The sequence below is a fragment of the Botryllus schlosseri genome, chromosome 13, assembly GCF_051294905.1.
Source record: "Botryllus schlosseri isolate E-star chromosome 13, Bs_hap1, whole genome shotgun sequence".
NCBI lineage: Eukaryota > Metazoa > Chordata > Ascidiacea > Stolidobranchia > Styelidae > Botryllus > Botryllus schlosseri.
Window position 1 is genome coordinate 5,253,570 of NC_137248.1, and position 24,923 is coordinate 5,278,492.

At 41.0% G+C, this 24,923-nt stretch overlaps 1 protein-coding gene across 1 annotated transcript; it reads right to left on the reverse strand.

Moving 5' to 3' along the window:
• Positions 1–2,463: 2,463 nt before the first annotated feature.
• On the reverse strand, positions 2,464–23,038 carry LOC145454777 (protein Wnt-5-like). The gene is made up of 5 exons (XM_080332758.1): positions 22,666–23,038; positions 16,863–17,095; positions 10,346–10,488; positions 9,990–10,139; positions 2,464–4,184 (listed from the first exon to the last, which is right to left on the reverse strand). Exons 1-5 carry the CDS (start codon positions 22,737–22,739, stop codon positions 3,726–3,728), a joined length of 1,059 nt encoding a protein of 352 aa, XP_080188884.1. The 5' UTR covers positions 22,740–23,038; the 3' UTR covers positions 2,464–3,725.
• Positions 23,039–24,923: the final 1,885 nt, after the last annotated feature.

Below are 24,923 nucleotides of genomic sequence, written 5' to 3' on the forward strand. Positions count from 1 at the left end.
ATCAAAAATCGTTTATAATAATCTTATAATAGTTGCATTGGTACTGAATGCATTACAGAGCTGTAATCGTACGTGGTGTCTATAATGCACTTTACATGACCTTCGTGACTAGAAATGCCGGGCGATTGTTTCTATACTGGGTGAAGGAGGGAAATAGTCGGGAATTCTCATTTTCGATCTTATGCATGATTAAGATAAAGTAGCGGCATGTGTCTGGTTCATATAGATAACAACTTACAAGTGCTTAGTCGGACTTGCAGCTAAATAAAACAAGCACAAAAGAGCTGTGCACTGAGGCACCGCAAAGTGCTCAAGTCATTAAGGATTGTTTACTTGGTTGCTTAATTTTGCAGATACGCTGTCTAGGTTACAGGAAGCTCTACTCAGGGACATTCGAACTTCTTATATCCTTGAAATCATTCATTAAAATATGGCTCTCATTTCCGTTCATAAAAATGTGGCAAGGTATGTTTGGTCGCCATTTCCGAACTGATTGGTGTTTAGAAGCTATCCAAGTAATCATGTGACATATCTTTTAAACGTCAGAATTGTACTGTACGTAACGTAGTTGAGTCGTCTTCAAGTTCCTTTAATCCTGTAAGCTTAGGCCTACTTTAAATAATTCGAGGTACCGATGTTTGTCCCTGTGGAATAGATTGCTTCCAAGACTACGTTATTCTATTTTAGCTACATGCGTAAAAAGCGTATTAGTTTACAAAAGCGTCAAAGTTTGCGTCAGTAATTAGTACTTACGTAGCGGCTCGAGCAGAACGATATTTGTTTAATCCGATCGGAAAAATGAGTGTTCTATTATTTTGTGAGGAAAAAAAAAACAGGCACCGGTGTGCACGCGCACGTAGGCTGCACTATACACAAACGTATGCCCAAGCTGAACTTCGCTTCAGTAATTTGATCACGGTAAATTTTAAATACCTTTACTCGTGAGTAAACAAAGATATTATGATGCTGAAATTGTGGTTCGATCCTTACATTTCATATTTGCATATCACAGGGTTATTTGGTAAACTTGGTATTTCTTGCAAGACACTGGACTCGAGAGTACAAATGGAAAGATTTTCGCTACTATAATTAAATTCAGTTCAATTCAATTTATTGCTTCAATTTTCATCATTTCAATATACAATACAATACTGCAATACAATGAAAGATAGGAAGGTGTCGAAACGACTTGGATTAGTCTTCGAAATCAGACACCCACTTGGCCTAGGCGATGTAAAATAGCGGATATGCACATTGCACAGATGCACACCAAATAAGAAGTAAATCAAGATAATATAAAAGGACAAGTGACAAAAAAGGTGTGATGTGTCGGAAGGCGAGATCGATGTGTCAGGTCGTGGTCCGGCAAACTACAGGATCAACTAGTGTTTATTCAGTAGAAAGCTTTGTATTTCGACTTGAATGTGGACATGCTCGACGACTGTCGGATAGCCGGCGAGATACTCTTCCACAAATCGTGTCCGGCATATGCGATAGAGCGATGATTTAATTGTCTACCATGGTAGTTTGACGACGTGGACGCGCGTGTGTCGTACTTATGCACTTTTCATACCGAGGTAAAGAAGTTATTGAAGCTATCGTGGCCGTGGCCGCAGTGGAACTGATACACAAACTTGGCAATTTCTAATAATATGTAAGATATATTTATGGCAAGTTTTGACTACATTTAGATAGCAGTGGCAGTCATATGCTTAGCCTGGATGATAAGAAAATTTTAGCGGGCGGAGTTAATTCATCATCAGTACGAAAACCATAGCCTATACTTGGTATTCTAAATACTCAAGCGGATGATAATAATTCGTATTTGAATACGCTTCGTGGGTAAGTTTTCGGTCATGCCTGCGGTGATACAGCGTGTAAGACACTCCGACCTCATGCATAGGTAATTTTTACACTTTTTTCTGTCCTAATATCCACTCGTGCAAGCAACATCTATTTGCGGCGTGGAAAATCTGGGAGAAAACCCTTTTTTGGAGGCGGCGTCTAATTAAGCAATCGAGATAGTTCTTACTAGACCGCGACGGTTCTCATGATTTCTTCTTCCGGTTCTAAAATATATAGACGATGCGCTTACTCATCCCAGATTACTCTACTTACTGCGATGTTTATCGAGATCTGGACGCTGTCTGCACCGAGAAACATTATTCAACTTGTTCCCGCACTCTTGTGAAAGGGTTTCGGGGAGGTGGAAGTCTGGTACCAAGCAAGCGAAGACGTGTAGTGTTTGTTGAGCGTATTGAGATACTATTTTTTCAAACTTCAATAACAAATTTGAGACGACCGCATATTTAGAGCGCGATGTCCCTTTGAATAGTTTCCTATTCACGATTGCCAATTTATTATGTCGGACTTTCAATAACTTCGTTTGAACATGAGTCCCTCCATCGCTGACCACTGACCAGACCATCCCAATTTGTTACTCGGAAGTATATGACAATGTACACACTATTGCAAATGCATATATAAATAATAAATCGCGAAAATTATCACCAAACAACCTGAATTCAAGTTAACTGGATGAAATATAACATGACGCTTTTTTACTAACGCGTAACTTTCTGAAGAAAGGCGCACAAGTGCAGAATAGAGAAAATGTCTCGTAAGAAGTGACACAGACTGTCTTCTCGTGACAGTCATGGTGAAATATATTATGATACTGCAAAACATCTGAGACAAAACAGTTTAGTCACAAATCACTCATGTCATAACTTACGTAGCGATGGCAGAAACGTTAGACAAAAAGAGATTTTTCCGTTATTACGAAAGTAGAACGAAATGGAAACGAGATTGTGTATTGAATTCCATAACTGCAATGTTATAATCTTGCAATTCATCTGTGACGTAATGCGGGTATAGGTATATCTGACTTCGCTCAAAGTTCGTACGATAGCCTCACCTTCCACGGGAATACCAGAAAATGGCGACGCCTGCGTGAGAGAAATAAAGAATGGGATATAGTTGGAAAAATGTGAACGAAATCAGTACAAAAACATAGAAATATATTTGAATTTACGAATAATATATGACGACAATCATTTGGCAATGAATACTATAGCCGAGTTGAGGAGTCGGCAGTCGATTATCAAAAGTATTGAAATGCAAGTCCCAGGCCAACATGCGCTGACTATATTCTGTGTCCACTGCAGTGGTTCCCAAAGTGGACGATGTTAGCCCTAGGGGTGATTTTGACAGACAAGGGGTGAAAACGTATGAAGGGCGAACTTTCACTCAAGTACATTTAATCACCCGTTTTGTTTCTCGCCAAGTTCAATATACAATCGACGGATGTTGATGGAAAAGCATCTCAATGATTGACTCGTCCCAGCCCGCGAGAGGTGAAAAGGATCACATCGGGGAATTTTGCTTCACATAGCACCAATTGAACTTGTTTAATGTTCATGAATGTTCTCAACTTCGTACCAACGCGTCGTTGAAGCACATCCAAAACTATTCACTTGAACTATTTCACTCGACAATATTAATCATGCGAGAATCAGTATTTCAGCATCTAGGGGGAGATAAAGATATGTCGACTGTCGAGCTTGAGCGGTTAGTCGAAAAAGCTTGGGAACCACTGGTCCACTCGATCTCTAATCCCGGGAGATAGACTGTGACGTCACTAGGAATCGACCTTATTGTCATCGTTGAACGCGAACGACACCTTTCCGGCAACCCTTATCCACAAAGGATTCCAAGTATGCGCATCAGTGGCATATGTGTTTCCGTACTTGCTTCCTGCACGTGTCGCACTTCACGCTGCAGCACCACTGGAACTTGCAGCGGCAGGTCGTCTCGATGACTATGTCTCTCGACGAGTATCCCCGCCCGCAACACATGATACCACACCCGTCCATGCCTGGTGAATACATCTCGCAATCTCGCCCAGAAGTTCCCAGAACGCCCATGTTGGGATTCGGGATGCAGTAATCAGGCGAAGAGTCCAGGTAAACTAGATCAGTCGGGGCGGGGTCTTTCGAGCTTGTAAACCGAGGTCTCAGTTTTCCGCTGCCTGTGGATTTCACCTCCATCGCCGCTGCGTATTGCGCGTGTAGCCGCCTGCCTACTTCGCGAAAATCGGGCACTTGCATCCAGCAGCTTTTCAGACTGCATGATCCTGATACGCCATGGCATTTGCAAGTTGGACGCGTCATTCTGAACACCGCCTGAAATGAACAGACCAGGCATTGTAACGCTTTCGAATAGTAAATAATATCTAGTGCAGAGAAGAACTGCAAGAAAATATTCGTTTTTATCTGTGCCCCATACACACGAGACACGAGGAATTCAATACAGAAGATACGTTAGCCGCATTGTAAACGAAACAAGTACCACCTTACTGTAAGGTACCAGAGATGAGCGTGGATTAGGATTAGGTTTTGAAAAAACAGGATTTGTGAAATTTTGTCGGATTTGGATTGGATTTGGATTAGACATTTTTTTCGGAACGGATTAGGATTTGGATTGGATTTACCTATTTTCTGGGAGATTGAAATGTCATGTGGCGAATGGCGACAAACTTGATTCAGATCAGTTATTAATGTACTTATGGTTACTAAGTTATCTTGAATCAAGTGAATCGTTGGTTGTGAAAGAACATTTTCGAATCCCTCCATTGCATAAATTAGTATTTTTTCTGAATTTCCAGTTGGAATCGGATTAGGATTGGACATGGACTTGAATATGAAATAGTTATGGATTAGAATTTAGATTTGGATTTGAAGGTTCGGATTTGGATTGGATTAGGATATAGAAATTTCAAATCCGCTCATCTCTGTAAGGTACATATCATATATTCGGTACATTGTGGGACAAACTATTTGGTTTCAAGCCAATTGATATGGATGAAAACGAGCCAAACACCCAAATGGAGATACATCCCACTACCAGGGATGGAATATCTTCGCTACACCCATGCGATGTATAAACATAAGGATTCTTGTATCTGACTATTTTTCGCCGTCTTGGTATGGTTGTAAAAGCATAATTTGATACCAAAAATGGCCGATGGCCTGATTTGCACCCTACTTTATGGTGGAAATTGGGAAAATGGAACTATGTTCCATATACGTAATTACTGTGGTAGAATATTGCACTTCTGCAGTAGTGTCGAATAGAAAACAAAGATTGCGAACCACCACAAGCTAAATACTGGTGAAATGAATAGCAACAGTAGCTAATCAGGAGGCGATTTATGCAGTTCAGTCACGGATCGGTCCCAGATAGTCCGGAACGATATCATGCCTCAGTCTTCCAATGCGGCTCACCCGTGCAATATAAACAAAAGCGTTCGGCCTTTCGATTAATACATTGAAGGAGAATTCCATCATAAGAGATAAAATGTTTAGCGATACCCGATTCTCTCTCATCTCAAATTCGCGGTCCCACACGCAGACGCGCGTGGGAAATTCGAGTACGCGAACAGCTACGGATCATCCCAGACTTCGAGGGAGGCCGTCGCACGGCAGTTGGACGTGACTTGCTAAAAGGAGCGAACGAAATATCCCCGGGTATACGTGATGAGTAATCCGACTCCGACTCGGGTCTGACAGACTTTGCGCGCTTAACGGCTAATCCGTGTGATAACTTCGCACGTGATCGGGTTTCGACAATGCATCAAAAGGCAACCCCCCAGATGGATGACGCAGCGGTAGCGGGCCTATATCAATAAGTGCGTCTTTTCACTATTGAACGAGCTACTCAAGCCAGCCCCGCAGTATGGTTCCGTCTACAGTTGGAACAAGGATGAGGATTTGCAGATGGATCAGTTCCGTTCAGTTCCTTTATAATTTCATCAATTCAAAACACCCCAAGAATGCGATGAAATGAAAACATAGGAAGGAGTCATTCAATCAAACGTGTAAGAGACATGGGTATATAATTCTATATACTGAATTTGAAGTAACATAAGATTTCATAAAAAGGGCAAGTGATGAAATGAAGTGGCCTGTGCCGGTAGGTAAAATAGATATATCAGATCACAGTCCGTTAATCTCAACCACGGATTATTCATTCAGTAGAATCTGATTGCATTTTGACTTTGAAGAAGATAGATCGACGTGTATACTAGATGCATTCTCTACGTGGCACACATATCTAATCTGCAATCAGAATAGGCTGGGTGTACAAGTCTGCTGATAAAACTGGAAGAACCATACCTACGTGCAAATTTATACGGCACAGTATAACCGTAACCGTTGACACAAGCATTAACGACACAAGTTTGCTAAAAGTTCATAACTTCTAGCTAATGAGATTAGTTACGGCTATAAAGTTTGGAACACGATTTCAGGAACCTTTGAATTCGTAGTAAATATCGCCAGTTGCGTGCGAGTCCGCTCAATTACGTGTACATAATGCGGCGAGTGAAATAACGCCTGTAACCCCGGCCGTGATGATGTATACTTGTAACTTCTATTTACTCAATTTGAGGGATCAGTGTCACGACATCAGACGAACCCGCGTGACTCGACAACGGAATATGTGTGACAGCAAATAACGAAAACAATCCATCTGTCTCAATTTAAGGTTTGGTACCATTGACGCGGCAGTCAGCTTCGCTAAACAAGCTGCATCTAATCCGCTAACTCACGTGCGGGAATTGATGAATTCGCCGTCTCTATCAAGTGGCGATTCTTACTCATGGGAGGTAGATATAAAATCAACATTTAGAACTTGACGTATCGTCACAGTTAGCATTCTGATTTCGTTCGTCAGACAGTATTATGCATACCGTAAAGTCCGTGATACAATTACCGTCCAAAACAAGAAGCTTCATGACGTTCTGGCGCGGTCAGGCACAAATGGCGCTCCTGACTCTAATTACGCTATCAATATATTTTGTCTAGTACAGTGCTTTTCAACCTTTTTGAGCTTCATTCGCACTTTTTTTGTAAAATAAATTTCATTCGCACAAACTAACCGAATATTGAAAAACCACCATTTATTTGCTCAGATGTGCAACAAATTGGCTACTATGTATCTTAAGCTATCAAGTGTCTCATTAAAAAGGCTACTATTTTTGCTCGTTTTGATTTCAACTATTTCACTAAAACCCTTCTACTAGTGCTTGGATGGCCAGGTCTCAAAGCAGGGGTCACCAACACAGCCGCGGGCCGCATGAGGCCTGTGAGGTCATATTTTGCGGCCCGTGATCTGATATAAGATTTCGGAAGAACGCCCAGTACTGAAATTTATTTCAGTTTGAAAATATTTTTGACGTTGTTCAAAATATGCTATTCTCCTGTGCCGAACACCACTATATTCCTCACCAGCTGATACGGCCTCGGTGATGGTATAGTAACATTCCATGGAGGACGAATTAGCTGATATAAATGGGCAATTAGCATATTGCCTTGGCGCACAATGGTGGTGACACCGTCAAGACCGAAACAATTAGAAAACGACTCAGGGCCTCGCCACAATAGCAATCTTCGCGAGAAGATAGTTTTCCAGCAAATACCGTGTCTAGCTAACACCAATATCGATTAGTCGTTGAAAATGTGGTCAGGTATCGTGCACAGATCATAGTGAAAGTGATGATCAAGATATTTTTGTTGCTTTTGTATTAGTTATAAAATATTTTTTTCGATATCCCATTTACTGTCTCGCGAGTATGTGGGAAGAGCAAATATACTCACGATACTGTGTGTTCTGCTCTTTAGCTCAATCTAACTTGAGAATTCATGACAGTTTCCTAACGTTAAAGCAGCTTTTTAGACTACCACCTAAATCTGAGATTTTGTGGCATCTCGCGACCCGAGCCTCATCCAAGAATAGGAATTCATTTTTTTATAATTACAGTAGTATGCTATGATTTTATGGACATGCGTGACATACAGAACCGCACACCACATTTCTATCCAGCACAGCTCTACAGGTCTGACACACGCGATTTCAAATTGGGGTGAATTAAATTCATTTTCGTGTCGCAGTTGTAGGCCTACTGTCTATACTCAGATTGCAAGAACGGGGCTATGCCGTGCCGACAATGGAGCATATCCATTTCGAATGGTTTGGCCATCCAGTATCGGTCATTTTTGGCCAAGGGTTTGTCGACGCTTATTTTTTGGCACCTCATTTTATCAGCCGTTTGTTAGCCAAAACTTTCCGTCTTCATGTGGCTGGACAGTAGGACACAGAAGGGGTTGGTATCGAAATGAATGAGTATCATAGACCTGAAGTCGCTCGTTGCACATCCCTAGTCCCTGAAGTAGTTAATCCCAACGGTTTTCGGCCATGTTTTCCAGAAAAACCAATTGGACAAATCTTATCACGAATTCCCATGATAAAGACATATTTTCTGCGTGTCTCGCTTATTTGCTCCAGTACCCAACACCGTGACCTTAGATTTGTAAACACGATCGAAGAATTTTGCCATAAATTGAACAAATATTACATACATATTAACAGACACGACAGTTCTGGCACCGTGTCAACCCAAAAGTATACCCTTTGCGGTCTATACTTTAATAACCATTGAAATGGTATAATTTGCGTTGCAGTAACTTGCAAATGGGAGTCTGAAATGATGGTATTTACTACTATCCTCGTGCCTCGCACTAATCGAATAGCTATTACAGAAGTATGATGATCGTTTAGCGAAAGTAAGCAGAATGTCAATTTAACGTCATTTCCCAGCGTATTGCAAGCTCAGACGGGCTGATATACTGTATGTCTGCCACTAAACGAGCTTCCAAACCATACTTTTGGTTACATAATAATTATAGTGCGAACATATTAATTGACTACGGATTGTGAGAGCTACGACTAGTGGTGCGTCGTAAGTTGAACAAGTTTTTACAAGTGCGTCGCAACAACAAAAGTTACACTGCCCTTGAATTTCCTATTAGGTTTATTTGAATTATTCCAGGTCAGAAAAATTAACAATTATTATTCACTATTTTCATTCGCACCCATCCGGGATTTTCATTCGCACCGTTCGCACCACCTTCGTCATTCGCACTCATCCGGGATTTTCATTCGCACCGTTCGCACCATGTTCGTCATTCGCACTGCATTTTTTTTCATTCGCACAAGTGCGAACCGTCACACAGGTTGAAAAGCACTGGTCTAGTACATAGCTACGTATTTTTCGTTACGATACCATGCGTCCGTGAGGACTCAAGAAGACATTTACCGCGTGACTCTTAGTTCAAATACTTGTTAGGATCAATTTTTTATTCGATATCTAATGACGTTGGCACGTTTGCATAGCTCACTAAACCCGGACTTCTGCTCGGGTCGAGTTACATACTAATGGATTTCCGTCGAGTTTCGTCTGATTTGAAACGGGTAGTGTAATCCGAAAAGAGCTTTTGGTTTCGAATTTTTGACTTCACGAAACCCGGTCGCCTCACCGAAATTGAGCTATCGCGTGATCCGAATTGGGTGATAGGCTAATTCTACCTTTGCGGTTGGGCAAGGAAAACCGATACAAAACATCAATCCGAGAATACAATACGAACTTTAAGGCCAGCTGTGAATTTTATCCCGATTAGCTTTGTAATCCTCGATTGTGTAAGATTATCCGCGTTACAGATCTACGAAATTACATCGGTCATCGTGTGGACCCGGGTTTATTTCTTGTTTTTGTTGTTTATGGTATTCATCGACTACGATGGTCATTTACACCAGGCCGATATTCCTTATTTTTGAATCCGTAACTGTCGACTTTTAGCACAGCCCACTTCAAGCTTTTTGTAACATACCGCTTACGCGGCTGAGATGGCGAGGAGTTTATTTCTTGTGGTTTTTGCCCCAATATGGGTGTTCGATTAAAAGAGTCCGTTTCGACTCCTCCCTATTCTTTCACTTTATCGCAATCTTGTGGTAAGAAATGATCCAATTATCCTGAAATCGAACAGAATATGGTGCGGGCGGAAGACATATCTACATGTATATTGAATCGGAGAATATATGATGTGGAATGCCGTAATATGAAAGATGTTTCCTACTGTGGCGTAACCTACCAGTCGGCCGGCCTCGTTATTGTGAAGATTCATGTTGCGTCTGGCTGTTTCTCTCCGGTTCCTAGATCGATTTCCCTTCTCGTTCGCGTCAATGAATTCATAGGAGAAACCGTAGGCGTAATCAGTATCGTCTCCGCAGCCTCCCCATTTCTGCAACGCACAAATCCGACAAGTTATAGACAAAAATATAGCGCCTCAAAAGCCGAATGTCATTAAACGACACTTGTTCCTGTTCGATATGTAATTAATTCACGGCACAAATATACTGGTTTAGGGTAGACTATTATCAAGTTGAGCAGTTACGTCTGACATTGAACACATGTACTGAACTGAAAGTGAAGAGGCGAAATTCCTACCCAAGTTGGCGACAATCCGCGAGGTCGCGCTCGTCTGCTGCATGCGCAATGTTCAGATAATTCTCCATTCTTGCAAGCTCGCGCGATCGCGTGGACAACTCCCGCTGCAGTGATGGCGTACGAGAAAGCGACCTCCCGACTTCCTGTAGCAAAACGGTAGCTGTGATTTGCAGTGTTACTTTGCGAGTGATGAGTACGTGACATTCAAGATTGGGTTTCGGATGCTGCTTCTAGTTATCTGTTGGCAAAATGACGCAAGCAATTCAAGCATCATTGAATTTGTGTACCACAATTTGACTTAATGAACTAGTACTGTTCTTCAACGAATAATACATCGCGTCAGCTCTACCACAAAGGTTGGCGATTATGACTACATTCCCGTCGGGATAGTCACAATGTATCTGTGAGTCGACCTTTATTGCTGAATTTTTATTCTGGCTCGTGGCAACCTCCACGATTCTCTCCAAACCTAGCAATCAAACATTACGTCATATTCATAGTGCTCAGTGAGCACTGCTCACGCCCACAGTGTTGACATCACAGAATGCTAGATCATGGCAAATAAACCTATATGCGTCACATTTACGGGTTCAAATACTACATGATCACAGGCAACATGGACTATATCACAGCTTCCTGTCGGAGACACGCTTTACGTCTCTTCTTCCAGTGCATAAATAACCACAGATTTATTTACGTACAAATAGAGAACATGACCCCGACTCCATTGGTATCAAAGTAATCATCGTCCATAACCGCACGCTCATTATAATTCCTCCAGAAAGAATGACCCGCGCGTGATTATAATTGCGATTCGGTCCCCTTCAAAAGTAGGCGAAGCGTTAATGGAAAGTTGTAATGCGTGGGAACGGTTGGAAATGTGGACAGCGTAGCTTCGGTAAAAGTCAATCATGTAGTCGTTCTCGTTGTTTTGACAACACATGCAAGGTTCCAGCCGCAGTGTAAGTAGTAACTGTACCCTCATGTACCCATGATCAAAGGCCGGAGTGGAGATATGCCGGCGAGAAAGACTCAAGGTTTGACCACGCGAAACAATAATCCATTCATATAGCACCGATTGCCGTGGAGTTTCAGGTGGGGTCAGTACGCAACTATAACTATAACAATAAAGCAACGGGAAATATTAATGAAAATGTCTATATGTTATGTCAATATATTTGTGTTCCTAACCCTACGTTAGTACCCTGGGGTGCATTTTGAAACGTAATAATCGAGGTACCCTATAAATAAACCCCTATGCTACGCCTATATCCCCACCCAACCATTATGAAATTTAATATGAGAAACAACCTACTGATTCGGGGTATTTGCCGTTGACACGTGCAGTAAATTCTCATAACGGCCTTCACGCGTATTGTTATTTGAGGTTGGCGTGACAAGGTGGGCGAATTAAAAAAAGATATATAGTGAAACTGCCTCTGCGATATACACCGCAGCTGCGCGTCTATATTAGAAGTTGGCGTGCCCGTACTTGTTGGTTTCTGCGTCGCCAAATGATGGCGAATCCCAAAAAAACAATACGTTTCACGACGAGGGAGCTGTAAGATCAAACTATATTGCAAGATACCTTGTCCGAACATTACAAAACGGCAAGGTACTTGACTAAACTGGCGGCGACAATATTGGTTTAGAAATTACATTTGAAACCATCTGAAAGCGTGGTAATACGTGTCCAAAATAAGATGTATCAGCCATACAACTTGCATGCATGCATAGGCGTAGCCAGAAGATGGGGCGGTGGATTTTGTTTATCATGACGTGACGTACGGAGTAAGATGACGTCACAGTGGTTACGTCAAATGTTTGAATGGGTCAAATGCACCTTTCGCTCCCCTGGATACGCTAGTAGTTGCTCGTATTTAAATGTGTAGGTAATATATACTTTTGAATTTGTTTGTAAATTTATCTGCATCTGTAGAGCATAGACGTGTTCTAGTTTTTCATGAAAGGAATATTGAATGTCTCAGGTCAATGGCTCGCATGTTGGCAACCCAATTGAGGACCGTGTCAATACTATACGGAAATGTGACTGTATTCACCACCAGACATGTCATACGTAAACTATTCCTGGCCCTCCGATATGAGATCGCGTGTAGAGCTGTGTAGCGTGTATCTTCACAATGCTATGAATTTGGGAATAGCTCCCATGAATTATGACGAAGTGTGTTATGCAAGGCTTTAGAGACCCGTAATAGGCCTACATTATGCTCATGCTCAGTGCTCACTAATCAACCCTATTCTTTGCAGTGTTGGGATCAAGTCACTACCTTCGAGTCACGAGTCATCTCGAGTCATTGCAGATTTTGACTCGAGTCAAGTCAAGTCAATCGATTTTCAAAGGTGACTCGAGTCAAGTCAAGTCACTGGTTTTTTGGAGGTGACTCGAGTCAAGTCGAGTCAAGTCAAGTCAAGTCACGAGTCAAGTCACAATTCAAGTCAAATTGAATTTTTGAAGTACGAGTGATGGTTCAAAGTCAAAAGTCAGTATATTTTGCTAGCTGTGTGAAAGACAGATTACTTGATCATTTATCTTGAATGAAATAACGAATATCAAGTTAAATATGCATGCGAAAAGACGTATCCCTCACGCAACGCACACATAGAACTGTCAGTTATCATCAGCCAGAATATAGGACCTAATGCGAAGCTTCGAGAAGTTGAAACAAATTGATATGATACAATAGCCTACACATCTACCGACCCGTCTACACATCCCTGAGAATATAAGTGCACAAGCTATATTCGTCCGATTTAAATCATACAAGAGGGTTGGTGAATGTGAGCATTGCGCAACATAAGCATTTGGCCGTCTAAGAAACAGAGACACATTGCTATTTAGATTAATCTTCTATTACTACTTCGACGACGTAAGCTGTGATCGTTGAGTTTGCGGTCAATTTATTTGTGACGTAACAATGGAGGATCCATGTAACGAGAATCAGTGAATGACTGGCTGCTCTCACAAGTGACACCGGCGTATTTCGAACAATCTTAACATACACAAGATACAGTGATTTAATCGACAGCGTTTACTTGATGACTTGAAATTGACTCGTAAATTTTTCTTCGAGTCACGAGTCAATGCACATTTTCGAAGCTCCGAGTCAAGTCAAGTCAAGTCATTTTTCCAAAGTGACTCGAGTCAAGTCAAGTCATACGAAAAAGTTGACTCGAGTCTGACTCGAGTCAAGTCATGACTCGAGTCATCCCAACACTGATTCTTTGTGGCGTAAAAATGGGCGCAGCGGTGATGTAACCTCAGGAAATTTTATACAAGCTGTAATATAAGCTGGAACTAATTCCAGGTATACCAATAAAGATACACAGATGATACGCAAAACTCGCATAGGCAGCGATAAGGTCACGTGTTAACGATGATGACACGGGCAATGTCATTGCCTAACGGGCAACAAACAGCTGAAAGTTGTTCGATATCGGTTTGATATCGATAAATAAAACGTAACACGCCGTCGTAAGCCGTGTTTTATACACAAAAAACAACAGCGTGTTTTGCCACTATGACCGGTTAATTTGTAAAGTGACGGAGCGCAACGAATCGTTATCGCGAATCGCAACGACGGACGGAAGTCCAAAAGAATTTATGCCACCAACAGCAGTTTCGCAGAGAATAAATCGGGAAGCGACAGCGATATGTTAATCGGCTATTGAGAAAATATCCTTTACCTACGATTACATTAACACATCGTTGATACACAAAGGATGGATACATTACAAGATTAGTGGGTTAAGGATTGGTGATGTTAGCTTACTGATACCTACTTCATGAACTAGAATACCCATCAAAGTACGTAGGCTAGTACCGTTGCTTGACAAGTAATTAAGCCTGGATATGACTGAATCAAACCCAATGGGCGGCGAAGATGTGTCCGTTCTTCGACGAGGAAGATACCGGTACTCTTCTGTTTACGAGCGCGTGCTGATTTAGGCCTATCAGAATACAAGCATCGTGGGAAAAATCAAAACATTACTCGCATGATAGGTTTTACCCTCTCCAAGTCCGTTGTAACATTTGCCACCGCGCACAACGCCGGATGAAATTGAGCTGCTACTTTCCCGGTAATATTATTTTCAGGGTGGGTTTTTACTGAACAGTGACCTAATAGCGACAAGGCCTACTGCGCATTACATTGACATCGTAAACCGATCATAAATCTTTATCGGATGTAAGCGCCAATTAGGGAGAATGCGAAAGCGACAGTTGACATGGAAATGACGGACGCTAGAACATTCAGACCCCGCAGCCAAGCGTATAAGTGAAACATCACATTGGATGGTTAGTACGTTAAGATCATGATTATTTGTCTCCTGGAACATGTTTATGACTCCCATCGTGTTTCACACAATTTAAGCAATAAACAATAAACATGTAAATCTGAGTTTCTGAACCTGCAGGAAATGAGCCCCTGGGATAACATTTTACTTTCTTGGGGGTGAATTTAAGCAATCGTAAAGTTTTTACCATTGGAAAACAATCCGATAGTATATACCTAGGTACAGACGGAGTTATGACTTTGAATATATTATATTCAAGGTCAGAATTATCGATAAGTTCCGCATACATGGGTATAGATTGCACGCGAGTTCAACGCAAACAAACCAACATCATTATTCAGCAGAAGGTGTTAAAAGTTAGCGTTTACCACAAATCCGTGCAATACTCGTTGCGGCATTGCGATAACCGCATTTTTATGCCAAGACAAATAAACACAATCGGGAACAGTTCCTTAGTGCGATGCCATTGATTTCGGTAGAACAATAATGCTCGTGAATCGGGGCATGGAGAGTCAATTGGTGTCGGAAACAGACTGAGGAATGCTGGAGTAGCTATTCAGAATTCCTCGCAACAAGTCCGGAGGTAAATTACCGCACGTGACTATGCTGCGGTGCACTCCATGAGAAAGTTTGAAGGAGACTAAAAGATTTGACCTCCTGTCAAGATCAATAGAAGCCACATTTTCCGCCTCATCGATCTGTCAATAGTTATTCAGTTATCTTGCTGCCGCCCCTTCCGGGGGCCGTTTCACACGTACTGGTGCTGCAGGGCTATTATCACCACTTCGTAAACCTGTCCCAAGTTTTTTTCTATTTATAGATATAAATATGTATTCATATTTTGTGTTGCATCGAGGATATCATTATTTATTCGCTTTCGGAAATATTGCTCTTGAACCACTTTCTGAAAGATGGTACTCGTCGTTTTCGGTCTTGTAGGACAATCAGAAAAAATACCATCGCTATCAAATATTCAAAATCGAATATCTTTGATAGCATACACACACCTCAAAGGGATTCAAATAATATTCAATGGTCGTAGCCGTAAATACAAACATCACAATTGCCCTATGCCCGCCCATTCGTGAATTTTCGAGAGATTAAAATAGTTACTGTATACATCACAGCATTTGAACTTTGAAGAGAAGTAATAGGCTAGAATATTTTGTCAGTTCAACCCGTTGACTATATGAGTATTTGGATTATTCATAATGCAGTTCTAGTCAGGCATTTCATTTGGGTATTAACGCCAAAAGAGCCGAAAAGGGTATACGGTATGGACTGGTATCGGGGATAACGTTCGCATATATCACTCGGACTAATTTAGTGCAGCATGGCGAATCTGACATATTGCCTACGCCATCCGTCTGACACGCAGCACAGATTTATGCGATCGTAACTTACGTTCGTGCGACCTTTAAACGAAAAGGTGAGAGGATATCAAGACGGATATTGACTCGTGAAATTGCCGAAATATTTTCGAGTATCATTTAATCCAGGATCGTTCAATCAAACCCTCTAAAAGCGTGCTGTGGCAACTGTAATGCGTTTCGATGGTTCTCGAAAGGATTTCGAGACATGTTTTGTCTGATTTTCTCGTCACAGCCGGTTCGCAAGTGCTTATCGTGTCGGCTTGAATCACAAATGATAGACTGGTGTTGTTGGAGGATATCAAGAAAGTTCACACGGAGTATATTCGGCAGTGACGCGCCGATATTGGTGGATATAGGCGGATATAGGCTTCGCGTTGGTGTATTTCAAAGGACATTTTGGAGATCGGGTGATATTAGTTTCAGGGACGGGACGCTAAATCTATCGGAGATGAGACAATATTTCCAATACGACATAACTTTATGATATTGAATAATTCTGAAAATATGCGCAAGTACAACAATTTCTGAATGCGTCAACATCTGGACATGATCATTGATCAGCACATCTTGTATCGCCATTGACCCCCAATGTTACAGAACTATGATATTATGCGAAATAATGATTGTTGAATATGTATCAATCATAAACAAAAAATAATTCAGTCTTTAATCTTGGTTGGAATTAACAGCTGATGCGCGATAAACGTGGATTGATCCTTTCAATGACTTGCAATAAGGTGTCGCAATATGCATGACGAAGACTGCAGGTAGCATTGGATTATCTTGCGGTTTACGATTTGATAAACAACAAAAATATTGAATGTTCTCACCAACATCAAGTGATTTACTGGCGGATGCTGTTGAAGGAACGGTGCAATTCCATCGATTGGTTCGCATTTGGTGTTTACATTCTTCCAATCCAGTCTGCGCTCCAGACGACACGAAAGTCATGTGGTCGTTATACCGACGGCATAATGGCCGCTGAGTTCTTGACAGCCCCATCAGTGAACTGCATTTCACCGACTTTTCTTCCGATAAGGATAGGTTACTGTGTGCGAGGGTCCTGAAATTATAATCATATCGGTATATGGCGTATTGCTGTAGTGTAGATGAAATATCCGATAAAAGATATGGTTCATTGGAAACTTGCCCATCAGGGTATTGGACTCAATCAACTATGCATTTCAAGTCAACTGATCATTACAGAAACAGAAACTGCACTGAACTGCGTTGTTTACGCTCCCAGAATTACCGAAATATGTAAGCCTTCAGCCATACATCTGACATGGATAGTCAGCGGCGTGGACAGGGCGAAAAAGCGATCGTTAAGACCACATATTATGTGCCCACTGCCCAATCTGTGACGTCAGGTCGTTGTTGAAAATCTTTCGACGCACTATTTTTGACCCCCCTTCCCAAATTTTTATTTTGGCTACGCTTATGTGGGGAAGCCATATTGTATTGTTCCAATTGATCTGATTTTACCTATAGCAGATTTATTAGTTGTATGTAAGTAAAACCAGAGAAATTTGTATTGACTCCATTTTTCAATTCAGATGCTATCATTCTTTCGCTTCCACCTTACCAAGGGCTTTCGATGTTATGCCGTTAAACATGTGCAGTAGGGCTGTTCAAAAATAACTTTTTTTTCCCGATTCAAGCCGGTCACCTCTTAAATCGTCAGGTTGCAGTTTAAAACCTTGCTCACCAAATTTCACTCGATTCCAACCAGTAAAGGCCTCCGCAGATCCAATTAAAATTTTTAATTTATTATGGAAAATTAAAAAAAAAATTCCAAATTTTTCTGCCAACCCCATGAAATTGTTGAGTTGTCTTCAAAGACGTTGCAAAACAAATTTGAGTCAATTCCGTCCAGTAGAAGCGGAGTTATGTGAGTTTTTCGATGATATTTCTCGGATTATCCTTGATTGGTGGATAATCCGCGATTTATCAACGAAAAACTCACATAACTCCGCTTCTACTGGTCGGAATTGACTCAAATTTGTTTTGCAACGTCTTTGAAGACACCTCAACAATTTCATGGGGTTGGCAGAAAAATTTGGAAAATTTTTTTTTTAATTTTCCATAATAAATTAAAAATTCTAATTGGATCTGCGGAGGCCTTTACTGGTTGGAATCGAGTGAAATTTGGTGAGCAAGGTTTTAAACTGCAACCTGACGATTTAAGAGGTGACCGGCTTGAATCGGGGAAAAAAAGGTATTTTTGAACAGCCCTAATGTGCAGGCTGTAGTTATTTCAATGTATCATATAGTTACTTTTAATTGCTACAAAATTGTTAGGTATCGGCTCGAGGGGAGAATAGCAGCTTATAAAGATCATAGCAGGCTTTTACAAATAGGTGATTATAGCAAACTGGATACACGGAGGCTGTAGTTTAAAATCCAGATTATCTGCATCTAAGTAGCTATTTATACAGCGTATTTCGTATAATATCGCGTTCAAGGTAAAATGACGTAAAATCAAACTAAGAAGCGTGTCGCTGTGACTTTCACTGGCGAGGGTGTCAATGTGGTCTGAATTGAATTAACACTGATTGCTGGAAACGTCCAAATGGGTTGAAATTATTCTATCCTACTTATAATAGCTCATTACTCACGTAGAGGATGACCCATGCAGAGCAATATTAGGATTAGGATTAGGGCTGGACACAATGATTCGAGTAATTGAATCTGAATCGAGTATTAATTTTATTGATTCGAGTCGAGTAGTAACAGACGATTCTTTCGATTCGAGTACTGAAATTATACGCTCCTCGCCGCTGAAAGTTAATTCATCAACAAGAATTACAGTTTCGATACTAATTTTCACTGTTGAAGCCTTGAAACCTTGATTGGCCGGATCGTAGCATACGAACCGTAAAGTACAAAGCTACGAATGTTACTGGAAATAGCGCATTTCCAAAATCATGATCATCCAACAACATTGTTACAAAGTGCAATGGAATCGGTATGGTCGAAAAAATACCAAAGTATCTTTAACGTGACGGATAACAGGCCGCATTATGTTCTCTGTGGTCGCATAAAAGGTATATATTTGAACTTGGACAATGGACATATTACATTCTGTTATGAAATCATAATGAGTGATACTCGATTACTCGACTCGAAGCATATTACGTGATTCAGGATCGAATCACTCAGGGACTCGATTTTGCCCAGCCCTAGATATGATGTTATGGGCAAAGTATAGAATGTAAACATGTAACATGTTAACATTCTATAGGCAAATCTTACAATCATTGATCAAGAAATATGACATAAAAGTGCTCGTATCATGAGGCACATTCTTTTCCAGCCTAGTGCCGAACCCACATAGCTTCACTCTATATTGGCGTTGGCGATTATGCATGTGATGGATTATTTCGCAATTGAATGCAGGATGACAAGGCGTTGCAGTTGCGTTAAGCGAGCCTTGAATTTTTCTAATCCAAGGATCGCCATAACTGCATTGTTGACAGATTCAACCTTCAGAAAATACCGACCGTAACGGATTGGTGTCTTTCACACAGTTTTGAATTCAGGAGATCAAGATATTTCAAATTCTATAAACACGCTAGAAATTCCCATGTCCCTCAGTATGTATATTAATAAATATATCTAACTATGGCCGGTAGCACTCTCAGATCCACCCTAGATTTCACTGTGGGTTTAAATATAATCTACCGTAATCCCCAAAGAAGTCTGCCGCGTATCGCACCGAACAAATGCAGTATAATCGGCATGATCTACCCCAACATCGTGGGCAAGAACAGGTATTTCGAAGGATCGAAACTTGAAGTTATCGCCGCGGAATTGATGCTATATCTAGCATGCCACAATTCACATATGACAGACTACGTTACATTTCCGCATCGCCACACAACATCTGGTGAATTTAGTGTTACGTCGAAAATAGGCGCGACTTTTTAAATACTACCCTACCACCAACGTCGGAGTTCCCAATACATGAATACTTATGCGTATTGCATACGCTATCGAAGTGTGAAATTGATAAGTTAATACCTCGCCTACTGGGGTCCGCATATAGCCTACCTCATGAGCGTATAACGTATGGGGATTATCTCCTTACCAGACCAAGTGGCTCAGCGATTAGCCCCATGCTACTAATAGCCAGAACAAATGCCGATGCTAATTCTAAATATAAAATCCTCTATTAATCTGCGAGAAATTATATTTTACAAGTGTCAAAGCATGAGATGAATATTACAAAATGAACAGGGAGACAAATGTAGTCCTGGTTAAATATATTTTTGGTCTGTTTATGACAGTGGCCGGAAACGCTTTTCGTCGAAGGAACCATGTTTATCCTATATTTTCAAGTGTCAATGTCAGTCCGCTGTGACGTCACAATTAAAGACTCGTGACGTCATGGCTAAAACAAACAATAAAAACAAGGGTCATATTTTAAACGTGTTCGTTTTAAATGGATCTTTGTTTTAAATGCAATCCTAGTTACACGACAGGCTGCAATAAATTTGAACAATTCAGATTCAGATCTACTGATAACAGTATAGCAGCAAGACATATTTTAGACAGTTTATTCCATTAGTAGAACACCAAGTTGGAAACCATTCTGTTTAAACGCCCGCTGTGACTTGACGTAGTGAAAGAGTATTTCTAAGAACCGCGATTCTGTTACATCAGCGGACAGAGGATAACTTCTCGGAAATGAAGTTGACAAGGCAATCAACCTAGTGAATTCGCATAGCTGCATTGTCAGTAGGAAATCATCACTGGTTTAGACAAAGTAATTGCGCTGCTGGAAATAGCTGGGTATACAACGGCCAAAGACTTCAACTTTTGATACATCACCATTAAACTGACAGCGGTAGGGTATAGTTGTCATTATCTTACCGCATGAAGGTCACAGTGGAAAATCATGCACCATACACGATAAAAATTTTGAAAACGCAGGATCGGTTGGATCAGCGCTCCTTTGTTCGTGCGGTAGTGTTCTGCCTCGCAGTGTGAGATTATATGGGTCAATTACAGGTCAATGTAGGGCAAAGAGTTGTATAACTCGGTACCCAAAAACAACGTGCGTCGTCTATGAGCGCGCGGGTCAACGCATGATGAGCATTTCGCTTGTTCCGAGTTAAGCGGCCCTCGAACTTCTATAGTAATTTCCGTCCGACAAAATATACTATCTATATGTTTTCATCGCATTACCCTCTGCTATGAGTGCAAACTCGCTACGATCTGCTTATCAGGTATTAAGTAGGTTTATGTTCCAACCAGGGACAGGTGAACAACGCAAACTCTTTTGGTGTGAAGGACAGTGCTGTCACTAATTGGTGTGTTGAAAATCCGGCTGTTGCGAGTATATAGTTATACGGTTATACCCCAATCAGAGCTGGACTCTTGGAAACAACGCCAAGCCAATTATATCAACGTACGTTTGCAGTATTCAGTCCGAATTAAACAAAATATAGTGATTTATGCATAAAAACTGAGCATGACGAACCACGCGAAATGTAAATCAGTAAAAGGACTGATCGCTGTGGCATTTATCAGGCCGGAAAAGTATCGCAGCGATGCCGGATTTCACACGCGGATGTGAGAATGCCCTCGGCGGTAAAAGTGACAAAACGATTGTTTGGGGGTCACGGCATAGCGGGGTGCCAAGAAGATCAAATATTACGGTGCGACACCCGTGAACGTACGTGTGGAGCGAAACCCAATTAAACCATAAACACCGTCAACCAGCTTAGTAAAAGACTTGAGAATGTTGTATATTAGCTTCCCAATCACAATTTCTACCGCTATGACGGGTGTTACTTTCTTATCACGGGAAAGGCTTTGCATAAATAATCTTATTCCATTACTCAGCCACGAAATGGTTTCCCAATATTTTTGGTGTACATAAGCAAATAGAGAGTAAGTAAATTCTCAATTTGCCGAGGCGATGGCTACTAAAGGCCATTTATGAAGCGGGTCGGTGGTAAAATATCTTAATGTTTCTTCAGAAGTCTGTAAAGGACTTAATAGCGGTAGTCAACCGTAACTTGAACCCTTCACCCCGAAAAGTACTGGTGCCCATATTAAGACTATTTCATGTATGTACTAAACAATATCCGTCGCGATATGAGTTTGAGTCATATACACACCAAACCCCAGTGAATCTTGTAACGTACAAGTCATCGCTACATACTGTATTCCAACCTGTTTACCGTCATACACACCTGAGGCGTAAGTGATTCTGTCTATAATTAAATGATATTCCGATTTGTTATGGCGTGAATTTACGCCGGAGAAGTCATGTTTTCAATGTTGCATAATCGTGTGCGTCTGCAGCAAAAGTAATTGGTTGCAACGTCCATGAAACAGGCAGATATAGCTAAGTGTACACAATTTCCATCAAATTTACGAGGTAATTAATTTAGTAATCGCTAATCAGATAAATATGATAGACAAGCATTCGTGGACAAAATATTCACACTCCCATATGCGTCTATCGTCAGAAACAAAAGGGCCCGTATGTTATGTAGGTTTCATGTCATCTGCACTAGAAAACTTTTGAACGATAATGTTGCCGAAAAGTGGCGCGGATCTGACCTGATTTCACGACACATAAAGGCTGTTAGAGTTCATTAAATATCGCTCAATACTTACCACAGTTGTCCATAAGTACTGCAAGGCAACAGCGCAATAGCAAATAATCCAGTGATAGCGTAGAAATGAGTCATATTCCCAAGTTTACAGACGACCGTGAGAAGTTTACGTGAATAACATATAAGATAAAGCTATTTTTTATGAAACATATTCCCGATAAGTCACACAGAGCAGAAGGACGGAGTCGACCGATGTGAAACACAGTAAACTCAGTCAATCAAAGTTTAAGACAGTGTATGCATTGCATAACCTAATCCTCCAACTTATCCAACACAGGTGTCAACGAAAAAGACTTACACGATCGTTAACTGCTCTGATCAACAAATCTCCGGAAAATGCCCTCAGTATCTCTTGACGAAAGAAACTTCCGCGTAAATAGCTACCTTAGTTAGCATCATTACAAATTAACCGCCAGGCAGACAGGAGCCTTCTTACTAACTAAGCCGAAGGGAACGCGTTTATGATCGCTCTTGCTTTGAGTGACAATCCCCTTTTTCTTCAATATACGGCACCTCGGTGGGGTGTCTGTCTAGCAATGCAAAAGACGCCTGTCGTGTTAGTACGTTGTCAGATGCGTCAATTCTCTCATCTTCACGGGTGACTTTTGCGGTACCTATCAGCGGGAAGTATGAAACACATCCCAACACCTTTGCGCTGCGGGTTCTGCTTTTTGACCACTATACTCTCCGGTCTTCTGTGTTTCTGATATAGCCTCAAAGGATGCTTGAGCGCTGTTGAAAAATCTTGGCGTCCTTGCCTGTATTTAGGGCGCAAAGAGATCGCGTATGTGAAATTGACACCACAACATTATTCGACGCCATCGACCCCGATCTGGATTATCCGTCAGCAATACCTACATAAACAGTCGGATATCGATATTAGTGTAACAACTTATCTCTGTAACAACACTAGCAGATACTCGAATATCTTCAAGGCAAACTTCAATACATACATTATCCACATACGAATTATACAAGTTCAGTCCGGTTAACGACCAAATCATGTAGTCTGGAAGACAACTCTTGGATGCAGTCTCGAATTCATATACTGTCGCTTCAAAGTCTACTGTGACAATGCAAGCGGGTATCAATTCTTTCCACTGCCGGCTATTAATTCCACACCATGACACCGATAGCAATATGTTTCAAGGCGCGACCGTGTTAGATAACGGATTCTTGTGACGACTGTCGAAACCGACATATATACATTGCTGATATTATCAGAAACATGGGCTACTGGTATATACATAATAGTATGACAATAAGATAAAATAAAATATCAAAGTTCACCGCTGTCTTACTGTACTCAGACTTCACGGAATGCGCCATCCGAGATAGTTGAGAACACTTAATTGGTAGTTGTAAAAGTGAGGGGAGAATAGATGCTTAGGGGAGCAAAAGAAGTTAATGTCCATATCATCTAAAAGTATACAGATAAGTGGCTGCATCGAAACAAATTCACAACCCTCTAAATGCGAGCTATATATAAAAGTCGAAATGATTTACCAACCGTCTTACTTAATTAGTGTATTTTTTTTTAATTTTCCGGGCCAAGTTTAGTGTCATGACCTGTACTAAATTGGACCAGCCAGGTCATAGTCTGGACTTCTAAATATTCATCTCTCATGGACTGGTGGAACGTAGGTACGGTGCGAATCTCTGAACCGTTCTTGTCCGTGTGAACGCGAACGTGAACTTATGACGTCACGTGACGTCATATTACTAACTCCAACCCTATATTTCGGTAAAGTAATATATTAATGTAATATATATGATAACTATCGACCACTCAGGCCATATTATACAATAATGCTGAAGTAGATGCATAGGCTGACTTTTAAACGTCACCTGTCAACTGAAACAATCAAATGATGTAATAATTTCACAAGATCGATATCTTCCGTCGCTTTACCAACGAATTCGGCTAGACCAGACAGATGTATTTAAGAGTAAAACACCGGTTTGTATACTTGCACTAAATATTATCCCAAAAACAAGTTATACATTAGCTAACACCCCATTCGGACGGATTAGGTCTTTATGATAGAGTAAGGTTACCAAATCAAGATAGATCCCGTCCGCCTGATACATTTTTTGCATTATTTATGTCAATTTCGCTGATGTAAATGTAAATAATTAATTGGTTAACCGACCACAATTCGCTGACTTCCTACATGTAATGTGTAATTTTTTAGAGCAAATATTTTTTCAAATTGGCAAGGTGCATGCTCGTTTAACGCGAAATTTCTTTTCATGCTG